Source organism: Ammodytes marinus, assembly GCF_949987685.1.
Source record: "Ammodytes marinus genome assembly, chromosome: 13".
Taxonomy (NCBI): domain Eukaryota; kingdom Metazoa; phylum Chordata; class Actinopteri; order Uranoscopiformes; family Ammodytidae; genus Ammodytes; species Ammodytes marinus.
The window spans coordinates 27328082-27342050 of NC_137217.1; the positions used below are offsets into that span (position 1 = coordinate 27328082).

Consider the following 13969-nt stretch of genomic DNA (forward strand, 5'->3'; position numbering starts at 1 on the left):
CACTTTTATATAGGCCTGCAGTCCAGTGTTAGATATGACCAAAATACAAGCTGTGGCCGCTCACACTATAGCTTTCCCGCACGTGAAGCGAGCCTTCACGTGCGGAAGGGGGTTCACCCCGACGGCGAACAGCATCTCCCCTGAGCCGAACAGGAGGTGGAATTAAGAGATTAACGGCGATATTTTTTTTATCGCCCGATAAGAGTCTGGCGTTAACGTAGCCGTTAACGCCGTTATCGGCCCACCACTAGTATTAACACTGGATTTTTTTCAGCAGACACACACTATGGGTTGCGGATGCGAGGAGCTATTCACTGATTTTGACAAAATCACTGACTCCACCTTTTAATAGTAGGACTGAGGCATGATGTAACTATGGCCATATGTACGTCTCAGACATTCAAATGTCTTCCTTAATTTCCTTCACTCAACCTGAAAATACTAATACTCAAAAATGTGTCTAAGTCAACTAATGGCGCTTTTCCACCGCACATGTAGCTCGACTCGACTCAACTCAACTCAGTTCAACTTGGTTTGGTAGCAGCACGGGTCGTTTTCCACTGCAAATAGTACCTCCTGAACGTGGGCGGGGTCGTCAAAAGGGCTGAAAGCCAACTCGGGAGCAAATTAGCAAAGCAGAAATTACGAGCAGTTGTTGCACTATTAACTGAACCAACCGGCAAAAACACGGATGAAAAATGTTTTAGAAATACCCCCCTTGTATCTGTGTGCTAAAAGAAGTAGAAGAATATTGTGACGGGCCATTAAAAGGGAGGGTTGGTGTCCCGATGTGTAACTCTGCCACACAGTCAGCTGTAGGGATGCGTCACGTACATCCCTATGCATGTAAACACGGGCATGATAAAGTTGACTGTTAAGTGCTTGTTTCAGGATACGTGTTTTCAAATGCAAGCCGTGTCTCAGCCTGAATATTTTATTGAGGTAATCAGTTCAGTCCGAGGCTTAATGTAATCGCTCGCTATCATGTCTGTCCCAGCTGGCTACCATAGGCTATTTAGCCTAGCTGCTAGCTGCCCTACATGTCTCCTCTCGTATGTTTAAAGTAACTTCCCCAACAACCAACACAACTGGGTGAGCTTAGCGAATATATGGAAAAAAAATTCCATATAAGGCTGCACACGGCGTAAATACACTCAAAAGTCCCGGAGAGTTGGGGAGAATAAACAACAGACTGAAGCCGGTAGTCTCTGGCCAATCAGAAACTTCGGCAGACGGCCGGCCGACGTCACTTTTTAGCATCGGCTCAGCTCGCTTGGAACCTAGAGCAAGGCGATACCAAAAAAAGCAGCCGCTGCAGGGACCAGGTACCATGTTTTTGCGGTGGAAACGCCATAAATGCGAGTTGAGTCGAGTCGAGTTGAGCTGATACCATGCAGTGGAAAAGCGCCATAAGAGACTGATCGTGAAGCAACGGATACTGACCCACAGTGGCGCCTGCGACTGAAAGCACACTCTAGATCAGATTGTGTATTTGTTTGCAAAATGAAGATGACATCATAGTAAAATAATAAAACTAAACGGATGTGTTCAGAGGAGGCTTAAACAAAATCCTCCCCGACATGAAAAACATTTCAAATACAATCAAGTGAAATAATAAACAGATCACGGGATAGCTGGTTAGTGGGCAATTCTGAAATGACATGAGGCCAAATAATATCATATAATGATTTTTCAAAATAAATGAATCATCGTTAATCCCATCCGTGTGTTGCAGTATTGCAAAACACACAGACCGGTATATTTACTCTGAATGGTAAATTTGTATACCTCTCCATGTATGGACCAAGCCAAGTTTAATGTAAACTCACGAGTCACATTCTTTTACACAGTCTGCTGCTTAATGATAGTCCGTTATATAAAAGGGGAGCTTAAAACCAAAATGCATGACTGCGGATAATCCTTATGATCTGAGCAAGAATGTAGACGTGTTGTCTTCATGTTGACCTTGACATACGATGACATCTTACAGTACTTGTTGAAATGTTTCTGTTTCCTGCTGAATTGCAAGGGCTGCCATGCCAAGCATTCACCTCAGGATTTCCCTCCGCTTCCTTTACCAAAACTAGAAAACAATACTGAACACACCCATCTCTGTCTCAACATTTGATGTTTTTTCCTGAGGAGACTGTTCCCAATGCAACAGTCCCCTTTCTGCCTCTGGTGGAAATCAGATGGCGCAGGGTGTTTCATCACACCCTAAATTGTACTTTAAAAAGACGAGAACAGCATCATCAGATTGTCTAATTATAGTTCTATCGGATATTTCCTTTATATGGGTACATTTTTTCTGGACAAAAATTTGACTTATCATCTCCCTTGATCATGATTTGTTTAAACAATAAACTTTATCTTCAAAGTGAACTACTGTATTATGGGGATTGTTTTTGTTATCCAGACCAAAGCACGGTACCAAACTAGGCTTTTTAATGGAGATCCCTGGTGCTTAATGGCAGCAGGACATCTTCAACAAAGGCTTTAATCTTTCCTACAACGTGTTTTTAGCAAAATATGTCTTTCAAGGATTTATGGACCTTTACTTGTGATCATGAAGTCACCTGTTTAGTTTAATTGAGTCTATAAAAAGGTCCACAGGGCAGAGTGTTTGCTCTAAAAGCTTGAGCTGGAAAATACATTTCCTAAGCAAAAAATGACAGAACTATTTGCATGGTAACCATTATTGATCAACGACTTAATCCAATCCCAACTTGATGTGACCATATTTTTTTTTATTAATCAGAACCATCATTGATGGTTAGAACACTAGATTTGGGTTGGTAAATGTCCAAAATACACTATACAGCTTAATTTTTCATCACATATTTGAAATGTTCTTAACTGAATGTGTCATACAATGTCGGGGGAATCAAGGTTGAGTCGGTTTTTTCTGGTGTGAGTAATTTTTGCATAACCCTGTTTTAACAATTTTTTATTCAAGAGTTTCTTTTTTCTTTTTAAGTTATTCAAAGAAAAGAAAATAATGTTTTAATGGTGATTCATAATAAAGACATAACAATAAGGCTTATCCCATCAGGCTCATATCGATGGGAGGAATTACTTTTATGTCTTTATAAGTTTCAATATGTGTTTGGTGTAAAGGCCAGGACACACCAGTCCGACTACCCAAAAATGGTGACTGCCGATTCAGGGAGCTCCAGTCTTCCCGTCGCGGCCGAAAAAGTGCAAAGAACACACCAAACCAACTGTTGCCTTTCCGTACGCTCTGCGCTTGCGCGGGACTTAATGTCTCCATAACAGCAGGCGGCGCTAATCTGTATTGTGGCCCGAAAAAATACGGAAGCCGGAAATGATGGGACGGCTCTCTAGACCATAAACATAGATAGAAATACGTATTTATATTTATGGACCATAAAGAGCACCATTTTTAGCAAAGAGTGTTGAGCATGGTGTCGAGCAGTCAACAAGGGTTGATGCATGTGAGTACTCGCTGAACGAAACAAACAAACACATTAAAACGATGGCTAACTGTTGTTAGCTGTTTGTGCTACCCGCCTCACTTCCGGGCTTCACTGATTCGCTAGCCCTCCACAAATCAAATTGCTCAAACTGAAAGACTGTCCGCCGCCGATTGAACATTCAATCGGCTCAAAAGAAGCCCGACGACATCAACTACGACTGATTTCACGGCACACACCAAACAGATTTGTGTCTCCGTCCCCTCGAAACTCTACGACGGCGATTATCGGGCCGGTGTGTCCTGGCCTTAAGGCAGGGTTTTTCCTGCATTCAAAAAATGTTGGCGCACGCCAAAGGAATTTTAGCGCCCGCCAAAGGAAAATCCTCAGCGCCAAAGTGTTTTTTTATATTTTCTATATAGATAAATAAATAAAAATCTACTTAAAACGGCTCCAAATGTGTTTCCATTTCCGCGCCATTCCAGTCATATTACTTGCAATCTCAGTTGTAAAAAAAGAAATCAGGTCGGGGATAATCGTTATTAAACTATCATTGTTCCGCTCGCCGGGGCATGCAGGCTTATAAATGCAGCAAACCCTTTCAGCCGTGAGCTCCGCTCGGCCCCTCCCTCACCTGATAGTTTCGCTAACGGCTAGTCCAGAGAGTAGCTACGAGGGAGATGTTGCGCATTGCCGGGTGTTTTGAAAAACTTCTAGATGACGAGAATAAAGGTAAAACTAATTGTGTTGTCTGAAAACACTTCAGACTCACAACAAACTAAAATAATGTGCAAGATTTGTCACGCGCGGACACGCGAGTAACATGACATACGCGACCGAGAGACAGAGAGAGAGAGAAAGAAAAGTGATATACGACCTGATCTGCACCTTTAAACATCCCGACCAATTTGTTTATTCACTTTAAGTCGAGTCATAGTGGTCTATGACCAAGCAATCAATGAATAAAAACACAGGAAGTTTAAAGCTCCTTAACTCCTGCCACCACAACTGTCAACACTACAATGCAACTGCCTATCCAGCCAGCTCCATGACATAAATAAATCATGCCCTTACATTTAATGCTAGCAAAAGACGTGCCCTATCAACACCATTTACAACTGGTTATTTTTATTTTGACATATTTTTATTAAATTATTAAAAATATGTTTCACTTATTTAGCCTATTTCTATTCTCCCTGTTTTCAGTTCAATTAGGCCTTTGTTTAAAGTCCAAAGTCATGGTGTTTTTAGAAAAAAACCTTGTTAAAAGTAAAATAAATGCATAATGTTCTTAAATCAATGATTAACTGTCTTTAATAATCGTGATAACACAATGTGATTACTCAAAATAATCATGATTATGATTTTTTCATAATTGAGCAGCCCTACCTTCTTCCATGGTTTAGATCAATTAGAAACAATTAAAGTATTAAACAGTTAGGCTTAGTCATTATTAGTATTTTGACTTCATATCTACAGGTTGTTTATTGTGATTTCATAAGCGTCAGTGAGCTCCATGGTAACGCAGTGATTGACAGGCTGACTGAAATGCTCTTGAGCTGGACAGAAACTCCCCTCTCCCAACCCAACACCCCTCTTGAAATACACAAACCGTTTGCCTTTACTGTCGCGACCCCAAAAAAAGTCGGTCGCGTACTGACCCCCCAAAGGCCCATTCTGAGCCAGGAAAAACCCTGCTTAAGGGAATGTGTGTTAAGTGAGTCAGAGAGAGGCACACATAGGATTAGACGATGCTCACAGATCCCATAGGAATCTCAATCCCCTAATGGACTAAATCCTGCATTTCTTCTGGCTCAGTGAGCAGTTATGAACTGTCTGTACAACTGAGAGCATAACAAGGGACCTATTACTCTCTCTGCTCTACTGTTCTGCCTACATCCCAACAACAAAGACTGTGAATCACCTGAATCACACTGTCGCATAAATCAGCTTTAGGTTCTGGACCAACATTGGCTTTAATTCACAATGACGTAAATCTATCCACTGAGCAGAATTTCCTCAGAATAAGAATACAAATCTACACCAGACAACCAACCACCAGACAGATAGGAATGTGGACCTGTTGTACAGTGAAACTTTTTATTGTTCCAATTGTTTAGGCACGGATGATACTTATTGAGGCCAAATGCATCTACAGGTGCATTTACAAAAAATAGCCTGCCTACTGAGCTAAGGGCGCCCCCTTATTTCATAAATTTTATTGAAAAGGTGAAACTTTTATATATTCTAGATTCATTACACAGAAGTACAATTCAATTAGAATATACTTTTCAGATCAGAAGGTCAGCATTTCTGTACTTTACATTATTTTTTGATTGTTCTTATATAATATTCTAATATTTTTAAACACAGGATTTTTGTAAGCCGTTGCGGTAAGCCGTACTCATCCAAATTAAAACAGAAAAAGGCTTGAAACATTTCCCATCATGGAATGAATTGAGAATATATTTAAGTTTCACTGTTTGAATTAAATTATGGAAAGAAATTAACTTTTCCATGATATTCCTTTATTTTGTATGCACCTGTATGTTATAAGCAGCAAATACATTTTCAACATCCTTCACATATTTTTGGGGAACTGGGAAAACTCCTAAATCCTGCAGCACAATGCAAGGATGTTGGGCCAGACGCTGAATTCCTTTTCTAACTGGATTAGACCCCAGGCCCAGACTGCATTAAAGTCTCCTCCACAACATACAAAACAAGCTGAGGAAACAGCAGGGTTACCTAAGAAGCCCATGTATCCCACAGCTTTGACAGTGGGATACCTTATTTTTTAGGAATAAAAGTCCAACCGAGAAGTAAATAACCAAAGAACTTACATAGCTGGTTGCCACAAAAAAGGTTCTTAAACAGTACAACTTCAAAACTTACATTAGAAAGTAAGAAAGCAGCATATTTTGATATGAGTTAAAGATTATTACATATATTTAGGATTTAAATTTCCTCAATTAAGTTTCTCTCTGTGGAAGTGTTATTTTACATAAGGTTGGGTAAATCAATCTAATGCTTAAACATGATGATTGGACATACACAAAAAAAATGCCAAGATATTATCGCCAATTATGAAGTGGAGTTCGCCTTTTACCAAACAGAAGGACATACAGTATACAGGTAGACCAGATGGTCTGGTCAGTAGTACTTAAGGAGACTTGGCTGTCTACAATGCAAGTCATGGAGTTTATACGTTTAATAAATTCTCTTCACTCCTTTTTACGACCGGATGATAATTTAGGGATGAATGATTTAATATGTTAAAATCCTAATTTTCTTCACACCTATTTCCCTTTTTTATTTGTTACTATTCTAAGAAAACTAATAAGAGATATCTGTTGCATTCAACTTACTACTCCTAATTTCTTCCCAAGATGCATCATCAAATAACAGGACTCTTAACACCACTTTAAAGGCAGAGGAGGCTGAGATAAAAACATATCTAGTGTGTTTAAAACACAGATGGGTCGAGCATCACTTACACAACTAAAACAACACATAATATAACAAAATGATTCATAAGGAAACCCTGATGATAGTAAGGAAGAGGAAATGTATTAAAAGCCTGTTTTGATGAAAACATTTGGCTGGTACCAAAACAAGGGTTGGATTATGTTTTGTACACTTGTGGTGAGGACACTTTGAACACACTGAAACCTTGTTAACACTACTCATTTATTAAACCACAAAAAATACTGAAAAATACAATATGACTATCGAGGCCAACAATATTTATTTCACATGCCCGAAGAAGGAAAAATGTGTATATTTTTAAATAGTAGAAGAGTACAGTAAATGCACAGATGTGTTGGAACAGTTTTTTTTTAATAAATCCAGAAATCTTTGTGACTTTTTATTTTAATTATAAGTGAAAATACTTAATAACTTGAATCAAGAAAATGAGGGCCTACATGATGAACACTGTGTATTCAACATGAATATTCTGGAGACTGACCAATATTGGAATGGTGTTTTCTCTGTAGCTGCTCTGAAGTAAAATCCCTGAGGAGTTTAGAACCTGGTAAAGGCCCAGCTGCCTCTTATGTAGCATATGATATCAGTCGTTGGTCAAGTGAGGCGTGAAGAGAGTGACTACCCTGGGAGTAAACTATTAAAGTTCTACCATGTCCTCAACAGCGAAAAATATATTAAAATAATTTGACATGATCGGACATCAAGACCTCCATTTACCTCGGTTTTTGACTTAATTTATTTGGTTTTACAGTTTTTTCTGATATATTGTTTCTCATCTCTACTATATGGTTGTATTTGTTTATTATTATACCATCTTGTATATTCGACAGAAAGCATGTCTTTGTGCCAGTACTACAGTTCAGTCACTGGATTGACTGGCCTCTTCGGACCAGAAACTACATTGCATAACACTGGTGGTGGGTGGATATGCACAAGTTGCAAAAACCTGCAATAAAATTTGCGTGAGCAGTTAAAAGAGATATTTTTCAAATGTGTTTGATCCAGAAAAATAAAATGTCTGAGTATGAAACCTTTACTGGAGGCTAAAAGGAAATACTGGGTTTCAGATCCATTCCCATAAAGTATTTAAGTCAATTTCCTGTGAGAGCAACATACATTCTATGAGTGACAGTCAAGAGTTGGGTTGATTTATTAAATCTCTCTCTAGTGTCATCAGAGTCACAGCCTCGATTATACATGACATTGGTGTAGAAACATAATTATTGTTAATAAAACTCCATATTAATTGTCTAAATATGTAATCTCCTTTCCGTGCTTCATTGCTCATCACAGTAAAATATTAATTGAACTCGTAATAAGAGCACAAAAAGACTATCCCATTAATGTGACAGAACTGTAATCACTGCAAAGTAATTTGAGCTACCCTTGAAATAACTGGGTGACATCTGAGCTGACAAATGACTAAGCAATTATCCAGGTACGCGACTGAGTGCTGCAGCTAGACGCCAATGAAAGTGAGACAGCATTAGGACCCGGCCTCATGGCTGTCAAAAGATCTTTTAATAAATTACTCCATCAACTACCAGTGGCATTAGATTGGGCAACTGGATTACACTCAAACATGTATAGCTACATTGCTCAAATATATATTTAGCAAGTCCCTTTACCTAAGGTCCATTGCGTATTTGCTCAAAAGAAGAATCCGAAACAGAAACATTGAATCGTTAATGGAGGTAATGAATAGACTATTGTACTTCTGGTGAAAATAAGGTTATGTTAAAGGTAAAATCAAAGTGGTACTCTATCCAAAATCTATCTTTTGAGTATGAAACATTACACTGTGGAGGCTGGAAAAATGGTAGTTTAAACATTTTAGTCATCTTCATAGAGAGGATGTGGTCATAGGTTTTGGCCAACTCTAAATCACGTCAGTTAAAATGGTTTTCAAAGAATCCCTAACCCAAACCCTAATCTAAAACAACCATGAATAATTATCTAACCACTCCTGCAGAACACTCTTTTTCATTCTAATCCATTTGCTCAGCAAACCGTCCTTACCATGCCAGAGAAAAAGAGCATCTGTGATTCATTTGGGCTGAAAGTGTAGGAAGTGTATTTGGCAATATCTTTAAAACAAAAAAAAACATTGAAAATATACTCAGCATGAAAATGAATGGTAATGATGTTAAGAGAAGATTCTTTGGACCTGAAAACATGCCACTACTGGAAGAATGAGTGGGAGGTTGAGTATAGATTGTGGGAGTATCACTTTAAGTTCAGCATTAAGCGACCATCAAATTAAAAGATTTGTTAAAGTGTTATTTTGCCAATCAAGAAATGCAAGCTCTGCCTTTTTTCAGTACACATACAATTGTGGAAGAAAGGTCTCCAGAGATGTGCCATCAACTTAAACACACAACCACACCACAAGTTGAACAGAATTCTAGAAGTCAAATTAATGTTGAGCTCTAAGTATTGCAGCTGTTACTATGAGAATGTGGTTGTTGTAACGACCACATCCTCACATCACTTCAGAGAAGAGGTTTTATAAGAACTGAGGGCCATAACTGACAGTGTGAAACCAGCTGCATTGTTAACACTGGTCCAACCCTTCACAACCACCGTCAAGGTGCAATATTGAATCAGTCATAGCTGTCAAAAAACAACAACCACTGCTTTCAGAGAAAACATTGGCATGAAGACAAGGGTACGGTTGGCTGTATATTTGATTTGCTTGATTGCTTTTGGAAAGGATATTGTGATTTTGCATTCACACAAGTGCAAAAATGAGTGATTATGAGATTATGTTTGAACATTCTTAATCCAAAGCCAAATATTGTATCAAACTGAATTTGGTTACAACATGTTCTCTAAACGCTAACTTAACATGATTTTGGCTCCAACTTATCCGAAGTCATCGTCTCTGCTGTGACTCACTGCATATTTACTCATCTGTGTTCTGCGTTGCTAAGCAAATGCCACAAAATAATTTCAAACTGACCTGTTGTGCATTTCATGTTGTATGCCTTGTCATGAAGGATTACCTTGTGTAGTATGTCATGGCACTTAAAGGTCACATTATATGCCCATTTTAAAGCTCCCATATTATACACTTTTCGGTTCTATTATACACCATATTATATGGTCTTAGTGGTCCCTAATACGTTTTTCTTTCATTGTTTGCTGAAAAAAACTTTCAGATAATTTATTGTACTATGCTGATGTTCAGCTAATCTCACAATGGCCTATTTTTTAGATAGATAGATAGATAGATAGATAGATATGTTAGAACACATTTAAAAAGTGCATTTAGCATAATATGTGACCTTTAAAGTTCAAATTGTAATTTGGGTTTTTACTAGAAACTGTTTTTATGGTGTAGTCGTCTTGTCCAAAAACCCTGTATATTTCTCATAGTGCCACTGCTGAATCTCCATTTTTCACCCTCTCTCTGAAACGCTCCGTTTTAGAGCCAACCTCAGTAAGACCTGCCTTCCGAAAAGCCCAGTCTGCTCTGATTGGCCCTGAATCTAACTGCTGGTATCTGGATGTGTGCTTATCACAGGTGGAGGTAGTGCTACGTTAGAATACGCTTCTACAATAAGTTTATTTGCCGATTACATGCAAAGCAGTTGACTGGAGAGATCGGCTTTATGAAACGCACACATTATGTAAGTGATCACTGTATGAATAAAGAGCGATTTTACACTTATATTAACATAAATAAACCGCTTACTTCACCTTTTAAATCTCAAAGGTCTTCAAAAAGCAATCAAAGGCTATTAACATTTATTTTATTAGAATACGCTACCACATGTAGCTCACAGGTGTGGATATCCCCCTTTAATAAATTGCGCTCAACTGGCCTTGGAAGGTGAGACAGGTCCTTGTGCAGTGAGAGATTACTTTAAATTTACATGGCAGAAATGTCAATATTACCCCCATCCATCTCCACGAGGAGGGCACGTCAAAGTTCAACACCCACCAATGTGCCAAGAATATGCTGCCAGTAAAACATGCTGGCAAAAAGATACGCAGCTGAACCCTGTCCACTCACTGCCAGTGAATAATGTATTCCAAACTAAGCAAAGAAATCTCACGTCATCAAATCATGGATCTTATAATGCTATTGATTGTGCACATGGTAACAAACAAGTAAGCCTCTCAAATACACCAGACACTTTTCTTTAAAAAGTGCTTCTCAACAGATTCCTTTAACAAACTCATGCATTTTAAATCTAGCTGGCCCTGCAGGGAATGAAATGCTGGTTCTGACTGCTAATGTTCTCTTGACCTCTGAAAGTCAAATGTAAACAACATCAAAATAGGAGGGATGCATTTCTGAAATATCTTATACTAAAGTAGAGAGGCACTGATCTACTATTTTTCAGTTCCGATTCGATATCAGGGTTATGTCATAACAATTATAGATTTGTTTTTTGGTTGTGACATTATATGTGTTATGTGTTACAATATGGAATAATGGAATACTGAAAAATAATAAATATGTTTTGAAGTATAGCCAAAAAATGTCCCTAGAGCATTTTCAAACTTGCTTCTTGCCAATCGTATGGCTGACATTGTGACAGCTACAGCAGCAAAGGCGAGACTTACATTACAGCAGTGCTGACAGTAGCTACAGACATGTCTCAGAGAGGCTTTCAACATTCAGTAGATTGAGGCAATATGAGGAAGTGTCATCATCTTTGGTGCCCCTTAAGCAATAGTCCCAACGACTACAGCCATGAGATGAGTAGACAAACACAAAGCGTTAGACCGAATGGCAGAATCACAATGATCAAGACCATCTAGTTATATGAATCTGTTAGGACATGCATTTGATATTTGCATATCCCTCAAACAGAAGCCATCAGAAGTCATAGGGGCATCCATGCTCAGTGTGTCTTATTCAGGAGTTCATGACAACATGTGTGAAGTAACAATACAAAACATTCAGAAGCCCTGCATGTCACTTTGTTAACAGTAGTCACTCTATCAACAATTCCACATTGTCTACTGCTGTACGACACAATCTTAACTGTGTATGCTATTCACTTTTTGGAGAGTCAAAGTGTGACATTATATTTTAGGTTATTTGCGTTCTTTGCTGCTTTCTACAAAACATTACCTCAGTCAGTCCACGTTCATGCATGTGCAATTTATATAAAGTATGTTTTTGTAATACCTGTGAAACATTTGTTTTGTTATCTAGTATAACGATCACAGTATCTTCACACATGCTCCTTATTGTGTAATATGTACATGACACATGATATTGCACTGCTTTGTTCCTGTACTTCTCTGCTGCTGTGAAATCCTTTTTTTGTTGTTTCCCTTTCTGGGAACAATAAAGATCATCTCATCTTATCCTGTCTCTACATGCAAGCACATATCTTAATTGCTGACAGTCAAGATCAAACGAGCAGAAGCTGTGCTGTACAACACAGACACAGGACGGGATGTGCTTCTGGTGATCCCATTACCAGCTTGTGTTGTGAATGTGAACACCACCGTTTTCACTGAAATGTTATGTGTAACGATGTAATAGGCGAGGTTAATGAGTAGCAGGAAAACGACGTTCACAAAAGAGAATATTGAAATTAGCGCATGGTTTTTTGCATTGTTAACTTCCAACGTTGGCTTTTCAGTGTGTGTGTGTGTGTGTGTGTGTGTGTGTGTGTGTGTGTGTGTGTGTGTGTGTGTGTGTGTGTGTGTGTGTGTGTGTGTGTGTGTGTGTGTGTGTGTGTGTGTGTGTGTGTGTGTGTGTGTGTGTGTGTGTGTGTGTGCAGGCTAGCTCAGCAGAATGAATGGCATGATCACACAGACTTTTAACTTCAATGTGTACGCTACCTTGATAATGCTGCTCCTGCGTGGGATTTCGCATTTGGCATCAGTTTCGACAGAGGTGTTGTTGGTGGTTTCCACCTCGGCTGCGACGAGGGATCCTCCTGAACCGACCATATTGTCTGATATCCCACAGCCTCCATTCAACACCGACACTTCGCAATGCGTCTTGCCAGCAGCTGCTTCGTCGCTGGGCTCGGTCACGGTATCCCTAAGATTCAATGGAGGCAGGCTGCCGTCCACCCCAAACTCCGCCATAGGCACTTCGAGAGCACACACACACACTCTCTCTCTCTCTCCTTCTCTCACAAGCACGCACACACACACAAGCTGTTGGGTAGCAAAGCCTTATGTTTCAGGTTTCCTCCAATTTCCTGCCTGGCTTATTGCCCCGTTGTAACATTTGCACAATATTCTGCCATATCATCACTCGGTGCACATATCTGTCAGGCGCCTACAGACAGACGGGCTCGCTTCGTGCATTGTGCCCTGTGAAGAGAAACCACACGGATTAGCATAATTAGGCATTGTGACATTAGTAACAACAGTCACGTTGATAATAGTAGCAGGTATCTAGCGTTGTACAGCCACGCGAGGAAGGCGTGAAGCTGAGGCGTTAAGTCCTCACACACAATAAAAGCGGATGTTAACTTACTTACAATCAGTGTAGGCTGTCATCGCAACTGAAGCACGATACAACGCATACACCCGTCCCGACGTGCTTCCCCTTAAATGTACGGGCTTTGTTGCTTTTCTAAAGAAGTTCGCTGTTTTCTCCAATCACATTTCCACCGTTTTCATCCCACAGACAACCCCCACTTTGATGCATGATCACCATAGTAATAGCCCCCCCTCTTCAGCTTAGCAGTGGTCAGTAACGTTAAGTGAAATAAATAACATTAAAGGCAGGTGAAGTTCTCAGATCAAACAACTCGTCCACAAAACGCGCCATTAGCCTAATGTAGCGTGCTGAAGCTAAATGTACTTGCCTTTTAAAGTGTTTCGTATCTTCATGGGAAAGGTGGGTCTTCCTTTATAAGTTGACTCTCCGTTGGTGTCTCTGCTGCAGGCTGAGATGAGTTAGTTAGTTAGCTTCTTAGCTTCCCTCATCCGCTAGCTTTAGCAGTTGGGTGAAGTTAGTTTTCACAGCAAACTCAAAGTCCAGTCATTACAAACCTCCAAGGGAAGAAGACAAGCACTCCGCTGTCAGGACTATCCCTTAAGGTTGCTGTTATCCCGTT

At 39.5% G+C, this 13969-nt stretch overlaps 1 protein-coding gene across 1 annotated transcript in view; it reads right to left on the reverse strand.

Annotated features, from left to right (window-relative positions):
• The window catches only part of plcl2 (phospholipase C like 2), a 40653-nt gene extending 27444 nt beyond the window's left edge, over window positions 1–13209 (reverse strand). Inside the window, exon 1 of the mRNA XM_080039130.1 lies at window positions 12735–13209. Within this exon, the coding sequence (XP_079895256.1) occupies window positions 12735–12986 (252 nt within the window). The 5' untranslated portion in view covers window positions 12987–13209. The remainder of the gene's footprint in view (window positions 1–12734) is intronic.
• Between the last annotated feature and the right edge of the window lie 760 nt (window positions 13210–13969).